Source organism: Strix uralensis, chromosome 1 (assembly GCF_047716275.1).
Source record: "Strix uralensis isolate ZFMK-TIS-50842 chromosome 1, bStrUra1, whole genome shotgun sequence".
In the NCBI taxonomy this organism is placed as follows: domain Eukaryota; kingdom Metazoa; phylum Chordata; class Aves; order Strigiformes; family Strigidae; genus Strix; species Strix uralensis.
This window is the reverse complement of record NC_133972.1, coordinates 122,167,366-122,188,597: the sequence shown is the minus strand read 5'-3', so window position 1 is coordinate 122,188,597 and position 21,232 is coordinate 122,167,366. Positions and strand designations below refer to the sequence as shown.

At 44.9% G+C, this 21,232-nt stretch overlaps 1 protein-coding gene across 1 annotated transcript in view; it reads right to left on the bottom strand.

Moving 5' to 3' along the window:
• COLEC12 (collectin subfamily member 12) overlaps positions 1–20,663 on the bottom strand; it is a 106,065-nt gene extending 85,402 nt beyond the window's left edge. The window contains exons 1-2 of the mRNA XM_074879121.1: positions 20,478–20,663; positions 8,574–8,624 (exon numbers count right to left, since the gene is read on the bottom strand). Of these exons, the coding sequence (XP_074735222.1) occupies positions 8,574–8,624; positions 20,478–20,484 (58 nt within the window). The 5' untranslated portion in view covers positions 20,485–20,663. The remainder of the gene's footprint in view (positions 1–8,573; positions 8,625–20,477) is intronic.
• Positions 20,664–21,232: the final 569 nt, after the last annotated feature.

Below are 21,232 nucleotides of genomic sequence, written 5' to 3'. Positions count from 1 at the left end.
TGATTCACTTAGGTTTACCCATATGCAGAAGGTTAACTGAGACTGGATAAAATTTTATTCCAGCTTTCCTTTGGCTAATCTGTTGTACTGCAGCACAGTGGAGCTTGAACTGGTTTTGACATAGCAAAGCAACATACTGTTCCTTGTTAGTGTCTGCAACAGACAAAACCAGCCTTAAATACTCATAGATTCCTTATTTGCGCTATCCCCATTACTGTTCTCTCTCACAGGCTTCTTTAAACATTTATATGCTTTCCCCAGAATTTATATAGGACATAATACAGAGATCTGGAGTTGCAGATCTCTATGTAGTAACTCAAAATGACCACGAATGTGACGGTCTTGCTCAGTATGGAAGCCCCTTCACTTAGCATTAGCCTCTCATTGCTAAGGATGGGTGTCTTTAAAGAGGTAGATGTCTAGGCTCCCTAAAAGTAGATGAAATGACTCCCACACTAAGCCGTATATTCAGAGTTCATATGGAAGTCAATCTTCAGATGTAAAATTTTCTCTCTGAAAATCATCAAGAAATTTGCCAAGTACAACAATGTGATGTTGTTGACACTGCATCTGTGGTATCACCTGTCCCAGGACACTGGCTGGGCTCAGGGCTGCTGAGTGTGATGATGGAGGACAGAAGGGACCGCTGGGTCTGGGTCCAGGTCTAAGTCCAGCTCTGGGTTCGGGTCTGAGCCAAGCTGGTGAGGATTCACACCTTCCTCGCAGTGGCTCCCCTGGGATTGTGGGAAACCAGGAGCCAGCCACACAGAGGCAGGGAAGCTTGATGTAATATTAAACGACATCTTATGTCAAAACATCATGGCACTTTTGTTCTAATGCTTCTGAGAGTTCAGTAGACAAAACGCTGTACTAACCACCCGATCTTTCCCCTTCCTTGGGACGCTGCTGAAGTGAACAGCAGGAGACAGAGCTGCTCCTTTAACTGTAGCAAGCAGGAATGACTACTGGGGCTTTTGAGCAAGCCCAAGGCAGAAAGGCTTCCTGATCTGACAGCGAGGGGCTTATTGTGTGAGGTAGTGCATGTATCTATCAACATGTCTGTCAAGTTAACTTGTACCAACTACTTGTCTTGATAGCTGCTAATTAAAACACACAGCTCTTCACTGTTAGCATACTTGTTCATAAATTGCTGAAAAATTAATGGCAGCACTGCTTCATGCAGATGGCACGTTTGTGGGCCTGATGGGATGCTGAGGAGCATTTGCAAAGGGCTCAGTGCCCTGTAGAATCAAGTACAGGGATGTCACCTCTGCCATGTCACTTAACAAGGGTGTTAGAGCTCTGGGACATTTTGAGGAAATTCCCAAGAAATGAAAGGAATCTAGGGTACGAATGTAAGCAGCACCTGATAGGTATGTGTTTTATTTGCGCATGTTGTTAAATATCCTCAAGGGAAAATAGCACCCCCTTTCTCCTGAGACACCAGTGTGTCTGTGTTGCTGTCAGTAAGCACAGCGCAGTGGCTTTCTGATGGGGAATGACTCTGAAGTAGGCACAGAAAAGCCAAAGATCAATTAGACACATTTGAGCACTTGCAAACTTACAGTTAACAGCATGCAGTAAAGAGTAGAGTACAATAGCATCTGGCTACAGATGCAGACTTGTATTTTGCATAAAACTTAAGAGGAGTTCAGGAGTAATGCTGGTGTGTGCTACAAACCCACAGCCACGCCGAGGGAGTCCATTAACAGGTATTTCCAACTATTTTTTTCTTCCTTCTTGTGATGGTTTTTTACCCAAAATGTTCATTTCTCCCACAGTTTTCCTGTGTTACTCCTTTGCATGGGAACATAATGGTACCAAGTGCTGAAAATACAATGTTTAGTTTCCTTCCAAGACATTAATTTCATGGGTAATGAAGTTATGAAGTTGAACAGCCCATAATACAGCCTAGGTGTTTTGGCAGCAAGCTGATGTTACCAAACATCATTATTTGTCCAGCTAGTTTACAGCGAAATAAATACAAAATCCCCAGGTGTTGCTTACAGTGTAGCCAATGTTTTTCATTCCATTCTTAAATACAGTGTGCTGTTCAGCCCACACACCTATTTTATAGCTCTAATGAAAAATAGAGAGCAAAATTCACACATAACAGTGACCACACTGCCTTTCAACGCACCTCTGTAAAAAACAGAGATTCATCAAACAGGTATTGCTCCAAGCATGCAAATGCAATATATGAAGAAACATGTCAAGAATTTTAATTGTACTAGATAGAAAAAACCCGTAACTAAGAGAAAATAGATTGCCTACATAACAGTACACAGCTGGAATGACTTTAGTCCCCACAGCATTGCTAAGAGGCCTCTTTATGGGTTTGGATTAGAAGGAGAAGTGCCTTTAGCCAGGCACAGCAGGACAGGTTGGAGAGGGGCAGCTCCAAACCCATAGACCTGAACGGCTCTTACAGCTCCTGAGTAAGTCAGCACAGCACACACAGATCTGATAACTTTTTGGATCTTGCTATTACTGCCTGACATGGATGGATTTATCAGGGTGCACCAACTATTTTCCATCTTTAGGAAGATTGGTGGTTTTAAATTCGTGGTTTGGATCTACCAGCAATAATCCATTTATCACCCCTGCCTTTTACATCTCAAGAGACAGCAGCTACTGGCAGAGGAGGGACACGCTGGCGGGATGCTGGCACTTTGACAGCTTGCGAGCACCTTGATGTTCCTCTGCAATGGCAATACTGCACACACGTCAGCGTTTATTTATTTATCGAGACTTCAATTCCATGCCAACTGCCCCAGTACTCTGAGTATGTACTGGAAAAGAAATAAAAGGCAAAGAAACCCTTACATAGGCAGTCCCTCCACATGCAGCCCCTGATGCATGAGGCTGAAGCCCCAGCACAGACCCAGGACCCCCGAGGGCGCTGGGCTCTCTCCACTGCTCAGGGCTCACCCCAGGAGAGGGCAGGCTTGGCCCCCTTTCACTTTACTGGCCATGGCAAGTAAAAGGGCACCTCTAAATGAAATTTCTCAGCCTAAAATGAACAGCCACACAGGCACCGCCATTCAGTGGGGATTTAATTACCCCAGGATGCACACAGGCAAAATCCTCATCTGATAAATAAGGCCAGATCAGTGAACTGGAACCAACATGCCTGACTTTCCTCTGGCTTTGTGAGTATCGGTGACCCTGTGACTTTTTATTAAGCCATATGATTACACGCTGCAGGCATACATGTGAAAGAATGCCCAGGGAGGGATGTGGCTTGTGGCACCTGAAATCCCTCACTGGTCGTTTAAAAACCATAAAGAAAAGTTGACAAATTCCTAAAGCTTAGAATTTATTTTTTTTTGTTAGGGGCTTAAGGTTTGTGTGGATATAGCACACCACCAGACTGATGCCAGACATTTTTTTTGTGCATGTTATTATAGATGTGAACAATGGCCTGGATTTATCTAGAGATAAGGACTAAAATTGTTCTGTCTGTGCAGTGTTAATGAATAAATGCTATTCCTGAACTATCACAAAATTCCAAGCCATGAGTTTTGCTTACCATGACCATGTTTGACCTGTTATTTATAGTCAGAACAAAACTGTATTTTTTAAACCTTTTTCTGAAAAAGTTTTCTATCTCCGTTTTCATTTTTTTTTCTGTAAACCATTCATAAGGCTTTTATCAATTGTTACACTCCCAAAACTCCCCAGTTGTATCCTAGCAAAGGTGGAGAAATAATATATGGCTTCTTACTGTATAAAATATTATATTATAATATATAGTGAGAAAACAGTTATTAAATGAATCTAGTTCAGCTGCTTCCAAGACATTCATTGGGGAAAAAAAGAATATTTTCCAAATATGTTTTTAAACCAGAGGTTATTTTCCCCTCACCTCTTTTTAGTATAGCAAATTTCATTACTGCATGGCAGGATGATTCATCCATTTCTGGTCCAGAAATTTCTAGATTTAATTCTTATACCTGGAATGACGCTCAGGAGCTAGATTGTCATAACCGCACAGAAGGGACATCCTGACCCAGTCATCTCTTGCATACCCTATGGAAGACACCTAAAAAAGTACCTACCTTACTTGAGGGGGACCGCAAGTAATTTTTATCCCTCCTTCCCTGTCAGCTGTTGATATACAGGGTGTGGGGAAGACTGGAGGACTGGTGCCTTAGTGTGCACCAGAGACTCCCAGGGACACGAGGGACTGTCCCCTACCCATGGCCCAGCCCTGTGGCAGGGGAGTGGGAAGGTGAAAGCAGGGAGGATGCAGACTCACAGTCTAGAGTGTGGGGGTGACCAAGATGGGTCCTACTATGGAGGACAGGCTTACAGTCTCCAATTCTGACTGTGTTTGCCAAGGGCAAAGGGTAATTATCCTACACAAGCTGTTTAGTCTTCTACTAATCTGTAGTGTACTAGTCTTATCTTTTTTTCCTTGGAAGGTTTCTCTTCATCAGCAGGGCTTTCAGCTCATTTCTTCAAAGTCCATTTTCTAAAACTTTACACATGTGCTTTGCAACAGTTCAAAGACCATCCCCTTTGCTTTCAGCTGTTCCATATTGTACTGTAGCTTCAAACTATGCAATGAATAACTTCGCATTGAAATTTCTTCATTAAATATTCAGTAAAGTGCAGGTTTTAAGTTCTAAAACATTAACATAAAGAAACAAAATTCACAATGATCTCTACATCTATTACCTGTGAATGCCACAAGTTAGGAAGACCAAATCTGCTGCCTCAGAGTCCATTAGTTCCCTTCAATTCCCTTGCCTGTGGCTAATTCTGGAGCCCAAATCTCATAGGAAAGAGTCAAAACCCCACTGTAGAGATCTCATCCTGCTATCTACCATCTAGAAACTAGTCTGAACATTTAAGTCTGAGATTTAGCATCCCAAAAATGCGCAAGATTGAAAAGCAAGCTTTGCCCTTTCCTCATTCTTTCTTTCCCAGAGCGGGGTGTGCATGGGGTGGTGCAAACCAATGACACTGATTGACAAAAGAGTTAACATTGGTGGCAATCTGGTAGAGAAAAACCAGTGGAGAGGCATAGCTTGTTATCTAGAGCAGATAACTTCAAAGCAGCCTGAGCAGTGACTGATGGTGAAGTAACGGTGATAAGAAACACTCTTCCTCACGTGCTTTCTCACTGCAGCAATCTGGAGGCATTGCAGCTGAGCATTGCACTTCTGGCAGCACCCCTGCACATCTGTAGCATCCATTGAGAAGAAGTAAACAGCATCAGTCAGCTGGAAAGAGCACTTTCCTCAACCTCCCTGAACCCCTGCAGCAAATTTGTCCCAAGCTCAAAAAAGAAAAAATGCTGGTGTGTATTTTCCTAGCATCTTGGAGTTGTCTGCATCTCTATTCATTGTTATTTAATGTTAGCGTGTTATGCTTAGTATCTTTGGCTTAAGAAGAACAGTTAATGTTCTGCTGACTACAAAATCAAGTAGCATGATAAATTCTCAGAAATTAACTTATGTGAGGAGGATGAGGGATAGAAAGATTCAGAAAAAGAGGAAGTGGTGCAGGACACTGTGTATTCAGTCCTCTTTTCAAAAGCTTCTTCCCCAAAACAAGAATTGCTGGACAATGCCTTTCTCCCTCCCTCCCTCTGCAGATCTCTTCCTTCCTTGAACCAAACTACAGGCTCCAGCAACAAGGGAGCTAATAATAAACTCTTCAGATGAACTCTAGGAAAGCAGTTTGGTCAAGGCTTTGCCTGCCAAGTGCTGACCAACACATGTTGCCAGCTGCCAGAAGTGACTCACCACAAGCCATGTTTTCTACAAACCAGTTGTGCTTTAGCCATCTCCCCTCAGAGCACGTTTTGCTCCAAACAAGGCCTCACACTTCCAAATGATGGAGTCAAAGGCACTTGAGTCATGGTCCTCCTACCATGTCCCACGTCAACAGGGCATACAGGGGCTACTCCAGTCACAATATATTAACACAACTGCTCTTACACCATGGCTCCTGAAACAAAAAACCTACTGCTGCTTTTATCACTGCCCACTCCAGCAGGCTGTACATGAAGAGCACTGGGGTTTCTACAGCAACAGCCAGCAGACAGGACAGGACTCCTTTCAGAATGACCTTTTATCAGGGGTCTGTATAAAACTTGGTTCTTGCCTTGGGCTTCCCCCATATTGCCTTCTCTTACCAGTGAGGACGCAGGGACAAGAGGGAACACCAGTTGGGACAGCAGGCATAACATTTCCTACTGGTCAGGCAGGAGGCTGAACTACTTGGCTGCATTTCGGCTCCAAGAGTAGCCTCTGGTGCTTCACTGGAAATGCCGACCCAGCTGGCCAGTGAATTTTGAGTTTTTAGAAAACATGCATGTCGCCTTTCTGAATGGAGGAGCCTGGTGCCAGGTAAAGCAGCCAGCGTTGCTGAAGGCACGTGGCTCCCAACCCCTCCAGAGGTTGCTCAGAGACTGCCTGGAAATGCAGCAGGGACTGTAGAAATGGGAATGCACTGAGTCAGGTTTTCTGAGGGAGGGGAAATAACCCTTTTAGGGACCACAAAAGCGTAAGCACTTGCAGGCAAACAGCATGCATCCTGGTGCAGGGATGTATGGAAACCAGGTCAGCCAAGCTCCTCCCTGTGCTGCCCCATGATTCTGGGAAAGATGCAGAAGGGGGTATGGGAGGAAGTTTGGGCTCAAAAATAGTATGGACAAAGAAGGCTTCTTGGATCAGAACACTAAATTACACAACTCTAATCAGTGCCAATGCTATGGCTTCAGGACCCTATTCCCCCTTTAGCTGAGGCTCTTCTACTATACTGCAGACATCTGGGACACCTCCCTGACCACAGCGACGTTTTCATGAAGGAGAAGGTGATTACATTTGTTTCCTAAGGGTGGAACTACTCTGTCTCTTCCTTTTGTGGTGAAATCTCCTCCTTCTGCCACTGCCAGACTGCTGTCCCTCTCCTCCCTCCCTGTCACCCCACCAAGTGCAACAGCATGAGCATTTCTGGAAATGCTCAGATAAACCCTGCATTTCTAAGAGGAGAAATAACTCATATTGGTAGTGCCACATTACCCAGGAGAGAGAAAGAAATCAAAGCAAGTTAACGCCCAAAAATCTCATCATGCCACAACAGTGCACTTACTATTGGGATAGTAAGGATAGTGGGGTACCTGCTCCTTGCTAAAACCTTTCACAGTTCACTGCAAGAGCACGCTGACCAGGGATAGCTAGGTAGTGGGCAACACAGAGGGAAGCTGTTTTTATAGGTGTTAATAAATCCTAATATTTTTTACTCAGCTGGAGGTGACAGAAATGAACAGTTAACATTTCTTCCCATTTCTCAAGACTTTTTTTCTTTTTTGCTATTCCAGGGCCTAATCTGGAAAAAAAAAAAAAAAAGGAGTAGGAAAAAACCCTGTGTGCAGCCTTATGGCAGGACTTTCCAAGCCACAGATGCTGGCTCTGTGGTTGGCTGACCTATCCAAAATAAAGCTCAACAGCAGGGAGCAGTGGAGTAGTTCAGGGGGTAGAAGAGGTCATGCGAATGTGATCCCCACCTCCCAAACGCCACATCTCCTTACGCTGCCTCCCCCTGATCCTTTTGGGGTGGAGGGAATTGTTGACTTATTTTTTATTTTCAGCCTGCCTTTCCTATCCGTTTGCCAAGTGGGGATGTTGAAAGTGACTCTTGTTGCAGTCACTTTCCCAAGAGAGAACAAATAAGGTGAACTTTTATCCTGATGGCTTACAGTTGAAAAGGCAGCCAGCAGCTTGGATGATGAGCCCCTTTTGCTGCTCCAACACAGAGTTGGTGCTGTGGAAGCTCAGAGACCGCCATGTCACCTCCCCATGGCTGTAGGGATAGGAGTCAGCCTGCCCTGGGAGAAGCTGTCAGCTGCAGAGACTGAAACATTCCCCAAGGGAAAGAGAGTGCAAGAGCCTTGAAAAAAGCCCAAAGGCTGCTGATCCCTGTGCAGAGATACATGGCATTGCCTTCCTCACACGAGAAGGCCATTTTCAATGAACAAACATCAAAAAAAGGAAAGAAAGTGGAAAAAGGAAAGAAAGTGATCAACCTCATTTTTAATAATTTTTTACATCAGAATGTATTCATACCATATACTTCTACTTCTTTTTTGAGAGGAGTGCACAGCATATGCCCTGGCTCAGCTGGCAGTACAACTTCTCTGAGTCTACAGGCGGTCCCACGCCACCGCTCTCAGGAACACCTACAAACTCTGCTGCACATCAGTCTGTGGGCCGAAGGAAAGCTCAGCTGGGTAAAGGACATGTAAGAGGTGTGGACCCTTTGCTACAGCCAGCACATTCATTTCTGTTCAGGTTTGGGCTTCGTCTTCATAATGCTAATGACCAAATAATGAAACCAACCACTTCTTGTTTCTGATCAGGGTTATTTCTGAAGTGTTACGTTTGCCAGGAAAATAAACTAAGTCTAAAAATCACACCTTTCTTTGGGTATTAGACTGAAGTGGATAATGAGACTGTACCTGTATGTGTTGATGCTGCCAGCAAGGGGTTTTCATAGCAAGTGTTTGACTCACCCTAAGCACTACACAATAGCGAGCTGAAAGACCTGTTGCCACTTACCAAACCTCTTGTAGCCGAAGGACTGCACCTCCTCCTCCTCTGCAAAATCGTCTGGAGAAACAAAGACACAGCAACAGATTATTACTATTACCACTGGAAAAAGATGGGAAGAAGTTTGTACAGGTACATGTTCATAAATTAATTTACTTGCAAGTTTAATTGATTTGTAAGACATGTTACTGATCTTCCACTCCATTGCTCATATCCCACCTCTGTCCTCAGGTGGAAAAGGCAGTTCAGAGTCTTTCCCTCAACTAGTATCTCCAGCAGAAATCCAGACTACAAATGGTTTATCACCTGGCAGCTATCCTGAGGTCTGCTTGGCCACCTAAGTATAGACCAGAGCAGACATGTCCCTTATCACAATGATGGCCAGAATTGTCACCAGCGTGCCACTGGGGCAGGCTCACCCAGACCATGGCACTCGCTCCAGCCCGCTGCCTGCACCATCCAGGCGCTTGGGATCAGGTTATACATGTACCAGCCGTGTCATTTGCATAAAGTGCTACGTGTAGCTATGCCGAGTAAGGAGAGAGGAGTCAGAGAGGATGGCTGTCTGTCCATCCACCACCTCCCACGGGCATTGTCTTGGCCTGAAGAGAGAAGATCTCATAAAAAATGGGAAGCAGAACTGACAAACTCAAACAGATGAGAAAAATGAAAACCATTTAAGCCCTTTTGTTCTCATCTTCACCAGCTAGCAAATAGTAAAATGCTAATAATCACAATTCTATTTTGTCAGAAGCTTAATTTTTCTCCACTTCCTTCTAGTAGCAAAGGAAAAGGCTGGCATCAGCAGAAGAAATATACCCACGACTTCTTTAAAAAAAAAAAGGATATGTTTGTGTTTGTGTGTTCAGCCTCCTTCTACCAACACAACCCCTCTTCCTGCTGAGTCAGGAAAGGCGAGAGCCCTGCCTTATCACTAGCACCAGCCTTTGCATCAGGGTGGGAGGCACAGCCCAGGCTGCTCATCTCCTGCTTCCCTCCTTCTCGGGGGGGGGGGGGGGGGGGGGGGGGAGGGAGGCGGGGGGAGAAGAGGAGACCCATCTCCTACAAGCATCACTTCACATGGGGGGAAGCCTCCACAGGGCTCTCTTTAAACAGGACCTAGGATACAGCTTCCCTGCTCTCTGAAACCTGGGTACTCCTTGAGCTTTCGTTAGCATCGCAGCGGCAGGGAGGCAGACTCAGCACCCCGGGGGAGCTTCAGTGGCTGCTCACCACCTTGTGTCACCCTTCCAGCACAGGATGCTGAGGAAGCTCACACACTTGCAACCTCTCCACCCACATTATTCCGTGACACACGGGGAGAAGGAAACAGAAGCTCAAAGGCCAGTCAAGGGATTCACCAGAAGGCAATATTTAATGAGTGGCAATAGAAAAGCAAGCCTGAAGCAGATAAACAGATGTGATGGAGTGAGAGGTCTGTGCTCGGTTAGACTTTTGTTGTCCACAGACTTACTGCACATGAACCGGCTGCTCTGCATCATGAGACTGGGCTAACTGGTGCCACAGCTAATTCGGGCCACAACAGACCCTTAGGGGGATGAATTCAAAGGTGAAGTAAAGATACAGTCCTCATCCAGGATCAGCAAAGTATAAATCATTTCAGTGTATGTCCACCAACAAATCTGCCCAGCATCGCCTTCTGACCAGTCAGTCAAACCTGAAGTTTGAGGAAGGTGTTGCCTGAAGCAGCAAAGAAGTCCATGAAATGTATTATTCTGCAGAATGTCACCCTTTACTCAGGCAGCACTTTTCACAAGACAGCTCAAAACTCATATTCTTCACCAATAACACAAATTTTGTTCACTGCCAGAGGCGCTCCTGTCCACATCTTAAGCTAGACCTCCCAGTTCAAAGGTGCATTTAAGACATGGAAGAACCAGTGGACACTCCTTAGGCAAAACAAACACATCCTGGTTTTGAAGGCAGAAAGAAACCTTTAAAAAAACAAACCCAACAAACCCTCACAATTGTACCAAATGTTATCTGAAGACAAGGTCACCCGACAAAACGTGACAAATACTAATAAACCATGAACAGTCAACAACCAAGCTTTTCATTCCAGCAGTGAACTACTCAGGAAAAATCTTCCCCTCTTGCACAAAAGATAAAATGCTGAACAAAAAAAGATATCAGCTTCAGAGCCCTTAGCTTCCTGCCCTCTCCTGCTATCAGGGCCGCAACACAATTGCCTCCTTTGTTTCTCAGGAGTGTAACCTGGCTTATCCAATGCATATCTGACATATGCAGCCAGGCCATGTTTAAATCCTGTGGTTTCATCCTATGCCACATCTCCAAGACCCTCCTCCCGGGCTGCTAGCCTCTTTTTTAGTCGTTTGGTTTTTCATGCTTAGCCCAACGGCACTGCCCTCTGGCCATGCATTTATAATCATATTTCTGTTTCTTTGAACTTTTTTATATTTGCAACATATATACGTATGTTTTATATACATATATTATGTATATTATATACATAGTTATATACACACTTAAATACTTTAAAAATATAGATATATACCTTTTAATATTTTCAACACTGCATTCTGTGCTTGCTAGAGATGATTTTTTTTTTTAAGCTTTGAATACTTTATAAGTATTCATTATTCTCCTAATTTTGAAGAGCGCTTGTGGCATTTGAAATGGAGACAGGCAAGGACAGTTTTGTCAACAGGTGACTTGGCTCCTGCTCACTAAAATCTAAAACATCAGATAGAACCTTTTTTAATTCCTGTGAGTTGATCTAGCAACAGGCAGTAATGTATTTTAGGGGATTTATTCAAATTATTTAACAGACTAAGCTTAATGGTCTTTCAGTCACAACTGCCATTAGGCACTTTGCTCAAATCATGTGCAAATATAATATTTTACAATATTAACTGCAATGTAACATGTTTAAGGAAAATAAAGATGGGAAGAAGAAATTAATAAAAGAAGGTTAGACTAAATGTTCAGAAACGAACATCATTAAGTCCTTTGGAAAAAGAGTCTAGGATGGGTTAAAAGTCCTACTTCAAAAGAAATCTCTGTTTGAAATATTAAAACTGAAGTTGACAAACAAGCCTATAAATTTAAGTCCCGAGGCAAAGCCATGTGTCCCAGCCTGCTCCTCCCATGCCTTTTGGGCAGTATTGCGCTCCCTGGAGGTCAGCCCTCAACTCCCTGTTCCAGTGCTGAAAATGTTAAAGTTTTGTCACAAGTTTTACAAAAATCTCAAAGCTTCATGATATCTTTGAATCAGGAAAATACAAGAAAACCCAAGTTTTCACTGAAAAGGGAACAGCTTTTCTAGAGAAAACGATGAAAATGTGATCTGTGAGGAATTACAGAGGTTAAGAAAATACACACCATGTAGAAAAGCAAATAGTAAGAAAACCTCCAGCATGTATTTATGCCTTATGCTTTTAAAGGCAGTATCAGAAATTAGAGTGGAAGAAATTCATGAGTTTTGATCACCAGTGGCTGATATTACAAAAGGAAATTTTGTGCTTTTACATCAGTGGTGCCCATACACTTGAGTGGGGCTACCACTGGTATAAGAGGGTTTTGTTTGACATTGTGAAAGTTGTAAGTTAGAAATATTTTTCTTCAGTTTAAATCTAACCCTTCTCAGTTACAAACAGGACTGGAATGAATGCAATATTTTCATTACATACATATACACTTATATACAGGCAAGGCTTATTTTTCTGGGTGAAAAATATGAAGGGCAGACTCCTCCTTGAAGCAGACAATAAAGTAGAATCGTTGTTATGTCCCAGATGGAAGAATTAACTCTTTAGTACTGGAAAGAACTGAGCTCTCTGTGTGAGCCAAAAGATAGGGAATCCAGAATAAGAAAGACAAAGAAACACGAAAAGCTGTTTAAAACGTGATTTCTTATTCCACTGGCTTCTACTGAGCTGTGTGAGAAGGAAGGTCCATTGAAAAGGTGAACTTTGGGAAGAACAGAAACACATGTGAGCAACCAGCTGTATTTAACCGTGTAGGGGAAGGACCACCAGAGATCTCCTGTTTCATCAGGTTTACAAGAGTTGCCTTGGAGGCTAAAACAGGTTGTCATGAAGAGCTTACAGCAAACCGCTAAAAATGAGTGGCTTGCTGTAGCTGAGCAGCAGTACATCAAATATTTTAGGGAGTCAGTACAAAACAAGAGCTCTGGTCCAAAAAAAAGGCTTTGAGATATTTTGGCAATATCCACACCCCCACCAAGTACCAATGCCAAATTCTGTTTGCCCTCCAGTTATAAATTATTACTGCAACACCTCTAATAAATACAGTTGTAGAGTTAAATAAGTTACAGTACAATGCTTCAAGGGAGTGGAAATTATAAAAAGGCAGTTCAGCTGGGGATTAACACAGCGAACAGAGGGAATTCATTTAATCTAAAACAAATTAGACTCTCATTTGATTAATTTGCTAGAGGCAAAGAAAAAATCTGTGGAGTAGAACTGTGTAATTTCTAGCTCTTGTTCTTAAATCTTAAATAAATTAATCATGGACCACTTATAAGTCACTCTGAGGTCAAGTAAGAAAAAGCTGGACTGGAGCCAAATAGGATGCCAAACCTGCCCCAGGACTATACAGGGCCTATAACCACTGCTCCGCTCAGTCCCTTTGCTGGAGCAGCATCAGATCTGAGGAGCCTTTGGTGCAAGGTGATTTTAGGGAAATTGTTTCCATTTTGCCCCCTGCCTTTTGTGGGTGTCATTGCTGGCATACAGAAGGTGTTACAGAAAGCTGCTAAAGTACATGTCCAGCTGTCACCTTTTAACAGTACACCCTTCTCAGCCATTTAAACATAATTAACTAATGAAGCAAACTAGACCTCAGAACCATTAGAGATTCTGGGTCATATGGTGGCTGCAGACACGTTGTATCCAATATTTCTAGAACGTGTGCAGTAAACATGGGTTTAAAGTCTTTGTTTAAAGACTTTGTTTGAAGTCTCGAATTAAGAGAAGACACCAGTATTCTACACTGCATGACAAAATCTGGGGAAATCTGTTTCAGGAGAGAATGAGGCATCCGGGCTGAAAATTGTCACGATGAGTTTCAATTCAGATTTTAGAAGTTCCTTTATAACTCCCCTGAAAACTCGATTTACAGTACATTAGAACTTACCCCTAATTACCACACTGGGAACTCAGGCCTATAAGATTAATTTGTACTAACAATGACATTCAGTGTAAGAGTTTCCTTTAAAATAAATCTCTCACTCAAAGAGCTTTAATAGTCAGGGCCCTGCCTTTCCCACTGACTTAATGGGAACTATATAGTTATATCCCAGTGCAACTCTGTAAAATTCATTTTAATATTATCAAGAACAGATTTTTTTGGTGCCATTTGGAAAGATGCTGTGCCGATTAGTTGAAAATTATGCTGTTCCTCTCTTTAACCCATAAACCAGCATGGATGTAGAACTCTGCTCCGAACTGTGTAACAAGTGCATCTAGGATCCATCCGGAGGGACCACCTGCAGGGTTGAAAAAGCTACTTCTGCCTGCTCTCATCTCAGCCCTCTCAGGGAATGGCACAACTTGTCCACTTGTGAGGTTTCTGTAATATTAACAACTGTTCAGACAGATGAGAACAGTGAACACCAATATATTTCTCATATCACATTTCAAAAGCTTTTTGAGCAGCCACCAGATTTATATGCATTTCTGGTCACTATTAACCGGTTCTACATTCAAAGTGCTGACCTAGAGGTGAAACTGAGCCAGCAGAAGCACAGCAAGCAGCTGCGGCCTTCAGATGTTGATGACTTCATCAGTCTAATTGGTTTCCACTGGGTTTCATAGCTTTTATTCTGGACAGTCTCCTGCTTGTGCTAACAGGCTGCTCATTTCCCTCTCTCTTCACAGATGCTTTGTTTCACTTGTCCTCTTCTTCTGCCCTTCTCTGCTAGTTTCTCCTTATAGCCCCTTTTCATATTCAAGTCTTTCTCTCTTTGCTTCTATTTTGGTAAGCCCTCCCTCATAAAACCCTACCCCATGCTTAAAACCCTTCCCTACTGATGAGGTCCCAAGCTGACACATCATGCTCACAATGTCCCTGATGCCGGCTCTGTGTGTATCATGCCCACCTGGTCCTCTGTCCAACTTGTCACGCAGTAAGCTCCTTCGGACAGGGATTACACAGATCCTGCACTTTGCAGAGTATCTGGTCTTCAGGGGAGCCCTGGCAGAGGTTCAGCTGAGGCAGTCTTGGAAGTCAGCCTACCTCCCCACATCCCGAAGCATCATTTGGGATGTTGTTTGAGCCTGGATTCTGGCAATGAGCCTGAGGCTTTTCCCCACCTCTGTCCTTCAGGCTGCTGATCTGGGAATTTATCCCCCTTCAGTATTGCAAGAAACCAAGAGGCAAGGTCCCAGATCATAGATCCTCTCTTGACACTTATAATCTAAGACTAGGATTGTGTCTCTCATCACCTAACACATGCGTAAAACAAAACAAAACAAAGAATCATGACAAATGGGTGCATTTTAATATTCCAGTCTCGATCTACCCCCACACTGCTATGCCTGAAAAATGTGAGAGCTCACGTTAAGAATGCAGAGAAAGACAGATTAAGAAATTCAAAGGTATAAGAGTGATGGTTCTAGTTTTGCTTTTTAGGCACAAAATGAAGACAATAAATAGGGGTCTTTCTTGAACAAAACTTGTTACTCCCTAAGTGCTGCAGAGCACTGCTATGGTACTGGGGTCAGGACCAGCTGCACGGTGTGGAGGGTCAACCTTAGAAGTTAAAAGTTTAAATCATATCGTATTTCAGCATAATGATTTAAGAGCAAACAGATCTGTTCTCATTAGTGCGCTGAAAAATCGTGCCTCCCTGTCTGTATGTTAGAGGCGGCAATTAACAACAGCATTAAAATGGCATACACATTCCCAACAACACACGTCTCTGTTACCTCCCATAACTCATCCACTTTGTTCCCCAGCGACATCCCAGTCTTCACCTCAAATTTATGCACCAAAAGGGACTGCAGTTTTAGGAGGAAGCAGTCAAACTCCAAGGACAATTCATCTTAGGTTGATCCCTCACTCGTACAAACCATGCTCACATTATTAGGAGGATCAGGTTCACTTTCAGTGCCTGGTAAAAAGCGTCTTTATTTTGCTTTCCAAGGGGGAGGGCTGGAAGCGGGAAATCTCTGTTCTGACACACAGAACCTCAGGATAAGGAACGTTTTGTGAAGCTGAAGATAACTGGGCATGCATCCTTTGCAGCACCGAACCGCTTTCATCCTTGACATTTCTTCCAGCTCTTTCTCTTTATTTTACTCTGGTTTTCCTCTGCAAGGCCTGATCAGCTCTATCTCTCCACAAGATTACCTTTCCCTCCTTATCCTAGCAGGCAAAGGTGTTTGTTTGAACCTCTGGGCACAATGGTCTTTGAGTGTGGATCTAAGCAAACTGTTCAGCGGTTGTGACAAAAAAGGGCTCTGTTCAGCTCTCAGCTGTAGCGAAATCAGTCTAGAATAAATTTATGTTATCCAAAGTAGCAGAAGAAAGAGCCACAAGAGATTTTAAACAATTCCCTTCTTCACAGGGATAGGCTCACCGGTGCTATTCTTAGCCTGACGTGGCTGGGAAAAGTAGAATATTGAAAGAGAAGATGAACAATTACAACTTCTTACTGAAAATACTTCTGTCATAAATAGCTTATATGCTAACTCTACTCAAGATCCATTGCAGTTGTACAGTAATATTTCTATCTGTGCAATAACAGATTTCTCTTGTACTTTCACAGCTTCTAACACTCTGTTTTCCTGTTTTGCTAATAAGAATATCCTTTGACACATGCTTGCATGATCATCTTTCTCATCCATATGTTTAAAATCCTCTGTGCTACCAACCAATTCAGGATACACACTGACTGTATAGTAGCATTGCTCAGGATTTGTTCTGCATTGTATCACACATTTATTATAACTGCTCACGTCTTTGAACTTCTGCGGTAGGGTCCTGTGACATGTCCAACACACACCACTCAGAGCTCCTGCATATGTTTCATGTTTATGTCACTATATTCATATAAGCTCTGTTATAACTGGACTAAGTAAAGGTTACTGGATCACTCCACTTCTAATCCTTGGTTTTCAGATGCTTTCTGGCTTCGGCAAAATGCTCTGGACTGGATTTTTTTTAAATTTGCAGTTTGAAGTTTCTATCCAGGAAAGACCTATTTGCAGATGACTGTTCATTTGATTTTGTGCACATGAAGATTAGAGAGAGATACCCTTTTCTCCAGTCTTAGAAAATGAGAATATTCCTTTATTCTTTACAAATAGTGGTGGCATCAAAACAGTTAGAGAGAAAGACAAAACCTGGCAAGAAGGTAAACATCACATAAATAGATTATTTATTTTAAGACTTTTCAAGGCAGCCAAGAAAGAGCAACTGAATTTGTGTGCGCACTCAGCATTTGCAAATGGAGGCTTTACCTGCAGATTATATCTAGGCTCCAGGTTAAGACACAGAAGGGAGGATTTTAGCAATGTGGGCTGATACGTCATTAATTGTTTGTTAAAGTGTACACTGTATAAGGCAAACTTGAGGTAAACTGAACTGGCATATTCTGTGAAAGCTCAATGTACTCTATGCACTGAAAACTCTGTACTTGGTACTGAAAACTAGAGCTGCCTTTGAGGCAAACTGGTCAACGCTAAGAAAGCTGGGTGTTCGGACTAGACCATTCCTCAGGCAGTACCGGCTTCACTGATTTCAGTAGAGCGCAACCAAGGACGAACCCGCCCTACCATTCCACTCTGTGCATCTTTTTTCATTAAATGAGAGGAACTGCACAGGACAGGGTATTTGGCCACATTCCAGTTCTCAAGCACAAGACACCAGACATTCTGCCTGCCAGCACTGTCACTATACAAGCGGTACACAGCAAGGTGTCTGCGAGGGCAGAAAGGAGGGAGGAGGAGGACTGGAAAGAAGAAGCTGAGCGGTCTTGGGTATCGTAATTAAAAGCTTCTCTGTCATCTTGGAGTCCCAAAATGATGACCTTGACTTTGTCATTGCCCGATTTTAGGCATTAGTATTAAGTCGCTATCCAAACAATGCCCACGTTTCAGACAAAAATACTTATCACCAGCACTGCCATGACAGTAGTGATTACAGATACAGTTTAAAGTAATAATTACAAAATATATCACAGATATATAGGAAAAAGTTCTCAGTTTTAACAATGCTTGTCCCTGTCTTAAATTAGGACCAATGTTTTTGAACATGTGGCGGTGTTTGACTATGAGGAAGCTGTTTTCATTTGTTTCCCAGGCAACAAATACTCCTTCATACCCCAATAAATAACTACAACTTAGAAGTATCATTTGACAAAGATACATCTGACTCTAAAGGAGTCAAGTCCCTTTATAAATCACATGAATTATTAATAAAAACTATCACAGTTTGTGAGCTCAGTATAGTTTGCTGGAAATAAAACTGCCAGCATATTAAACATAAACTTCAATTTGTTTTACTGATTTAAAACATAACACATTACAAATACCAGCAATGGAAAATATAATTTATTCCTTACAGATATTTAGTGATGTAATTATTTAGATATTCCTCCGTTCTCCAGAGAGGGTAGATAGAGAGACAGCTGCAATCAACAGATCATTTTGTTGTTATTGAGAAAAATGTGTAACTACACCAAGATCTACAGTCCTACAATTATCATCACCATCAAGTTTAAAGAGAAAATATGAAAAACCAAGACTGTATCCAGAAAAGGAAAACACAGTCAAAATTTGGTTTGGCTCTCTGACTTCCATAACACTGGCCATGGCACTTGATGTGATGATTTCTTTGAAGTCTCTCAATTTAAGGGTCCTTCGCATGTTTTATTACTGATTTCCGTAACTCCGCGGGGGAAAGAAATAAGACGGCTGTGATTGCTCTTAGGGAAACTGAATGGTAAGGACTAGCAACCAGAGTGAAGTTGGAGTGGGGGACACCAACATGTGCTCCCAGCAGGAGTAACATCTTCCCTCCAAATGCCACTTCTCCGGTTTGCAAAGAGCGATGGAGGCAGAATGGAAAGAGATGCAAGGCACATTATATGTTATTGCCATCCTCGGTCGTTTGCATCCTCCCTCCCCCCAAAATCGGCACAGCCTCTGCCCCAACAAAAATAGAGCGTGAGGTTTTCAGTGATAACAGACATGGGTTTATATTACTGGATCCCCATTGTTTTGGTTTGTTCCTGCCATTACCCTTATGCTGATAATGACAAGCTGATGACAAAACTTTTGGCACGAGTACTCTATAAATAAAGAACATTATAAATACATTATTTTTAATATGTTGCATGGCCCTGTAGAGACACCATGTCACAGTGCCAGAAGTAACTTAAATAGCGTGTGTGGGCTTGCAAAATTACACCCCCACCCCCCCAAAAAGCTTCTCCTCCCTTCGGGCAGCTAGTCTGGCAAGTGAATAAATAGTCACATCATTTGGTGTCCCAGACTCTGGAAACTAAGTGTAACTATCATGATGTTTACTGGCCTCCTGGCATCTGGAATCAAACTCTGCAATCCAAGCACAGGCACACTGGTGCCCAAAAGCAATTTTCTTACACATATTTTTTTTCCTTTCACCCTTCAAGTTTATTTTTGCCTCTGAAGAAAAACTAGATTCAACTCTCACAAACTCCCAACTACTTCCTAAACTTTCCATTATGTCCTTTGATTTTTTTCATTGTAACTATTCCCCAGCATGTAAAGCCTCTGCCTCTTGCTGTAAGGCTATCAATTTTCATAAACAGAAGGCTTTCTTGCAACCCCCCTAATACATCTTTCTAGGTTACAGTGTAGCAATTTGGCAATCTGATTCTTTATTCGATTTTATAAGTGTATTATTATCTAATACCTCTCAGTCACAACTTTGTAGGACGGGGTCAACCGGTAGAAGTGGCATGTTTCACCCATTTAAAACAAAAAGAGAGGGAGGGGGAAAAAGAGAGAAAAAGGAGAAGAAACAAAGTTTCAGTTTTAACAGATGCAAAGCAAAGACCAAATATTTTCCAGTCGGTGGATGTTGAGAAGAAATATGCCAAATACATTTCACAAGCCAGTTAAGCCTCAACTGGCACCTAATCACTGCCAGATGTTTAGAAGCAACAACAAGAACATCGCAAAACGCTGGCAAAAAATAAACAAATAAATTAGGGAGAAATAAAAGTCTTCCTCTCGGGACGTCGGGGAGGGGGGAGATAAAAGTTGGGTGCCGAGAGAAAACGTCCCGGGGAGAGCACACACGACGGGGGAGGGGGGGGGGGGGGGGCACACAAGGACCCCCCTCCCCGGACCGGGGCTGACCCCCACAAGCCAAGACCCGTGCAGCGGGGCTGCCCCGTTTGCGCCCCGGGGTCGCGGGGAGACCCACACCCGGCCTCTCCCGGCACCGGCTGCCCGCGTCCTGCCCGCACCCGGCTTGCCCTGCCTGCAACCTGCCTGCACGGTGTCCTGCCAGCAGTCTGCTTGCAGCCGCCTTACCCTGCTTGCACCCCTACCCGCATACCGCCCTGCCTGCACCCTGCCCGCACCCCACCGATCCTGCCTGCACCCTGCCCGCCGCCTGCTCCCTGCCCGCACCCTACCGATCCTGCCTGCACTGTCCGCTGCCTGCTCCCTTTCCTGCACCCTACCGATCCTGCCTGCAGCCTGCCCGCCGCCTGCTCCCTGCCCGCACCCCACCGATCCTGCCTGCACCCTGCCTGCACACCCCTCCCGCATCCTGCCCGCACGGTGCCCGGTGCCCGCCCCCTGCCCACCCTGCCCGCCCCGCCAGCACCCTGCCGCTGCCCGGTGCCCGGTGCCCGGTGCCGGCGGCGCACGTGTGCGGGCGGCGGAGGGGGCTCCCGGCTGCCGTCCCTACCTTTCATCTTGGCGCCGGGGCGGGTCTCATAGGACGGACGGGGCGCGGCGGGGGCTGCCGCCGGGAGCGGGGGGGCGGGCGGCGCTCCCTGCCTACTGCCGGGCCATGCCGGGGGCCGGGCGCGCCCCCGCCGCGGGCCCTGCTGCGCTCCCCCGGCCGCTGCCGCCGCCGCCGCTCGCCGTCGCTCCTCGGCCGCCGCCGGCCCCGCGCTCTCGCCGCCAGCCCCGCGCCGCCCGGCCCGGAGCCGCGGCCCGGCCCCGCCTCCCTCCCTCCGCCCCGGGGAAGGGGCCGCGGCCGGGGCCGCGCGGCGGGGGGCGGGCTCGGGGCCCCGCCGGCGGCGGCGGGAGTTGGGGGCGTCGCGCCCCGCCCTGCCGCGTCCCGCGGGACCGTGGGCTTCCCGGGGTGCGGCGCCGTGGGCGGCAGGGTCTGCCCGTGGGGAGCAGCCCGGGACAGGACTCACAGGGCACCCGCCAGTGACCGGGGAGCTTGAGTGGGACGTGGGAGGGGGAACCGTCCTCTCCCGGCCCTCCCCACGCACATCGCTGGCACCGGGGGGCTTTCGGCTTAAGCCGTCCTCGAGAGCGTCGCACCACCCAGGGTCGCCACAGCCGCAGGCCTCACACAGTGGTGCGACAGCACGTCTCACACCACCGTACAACAGCGTGTCCCACACTGCCGTACAACAGCACACCTCACACCACTGTACGACAGCGTGTCCCACGCTGCTATCCAACAGCACACCTCCCACCACCGTA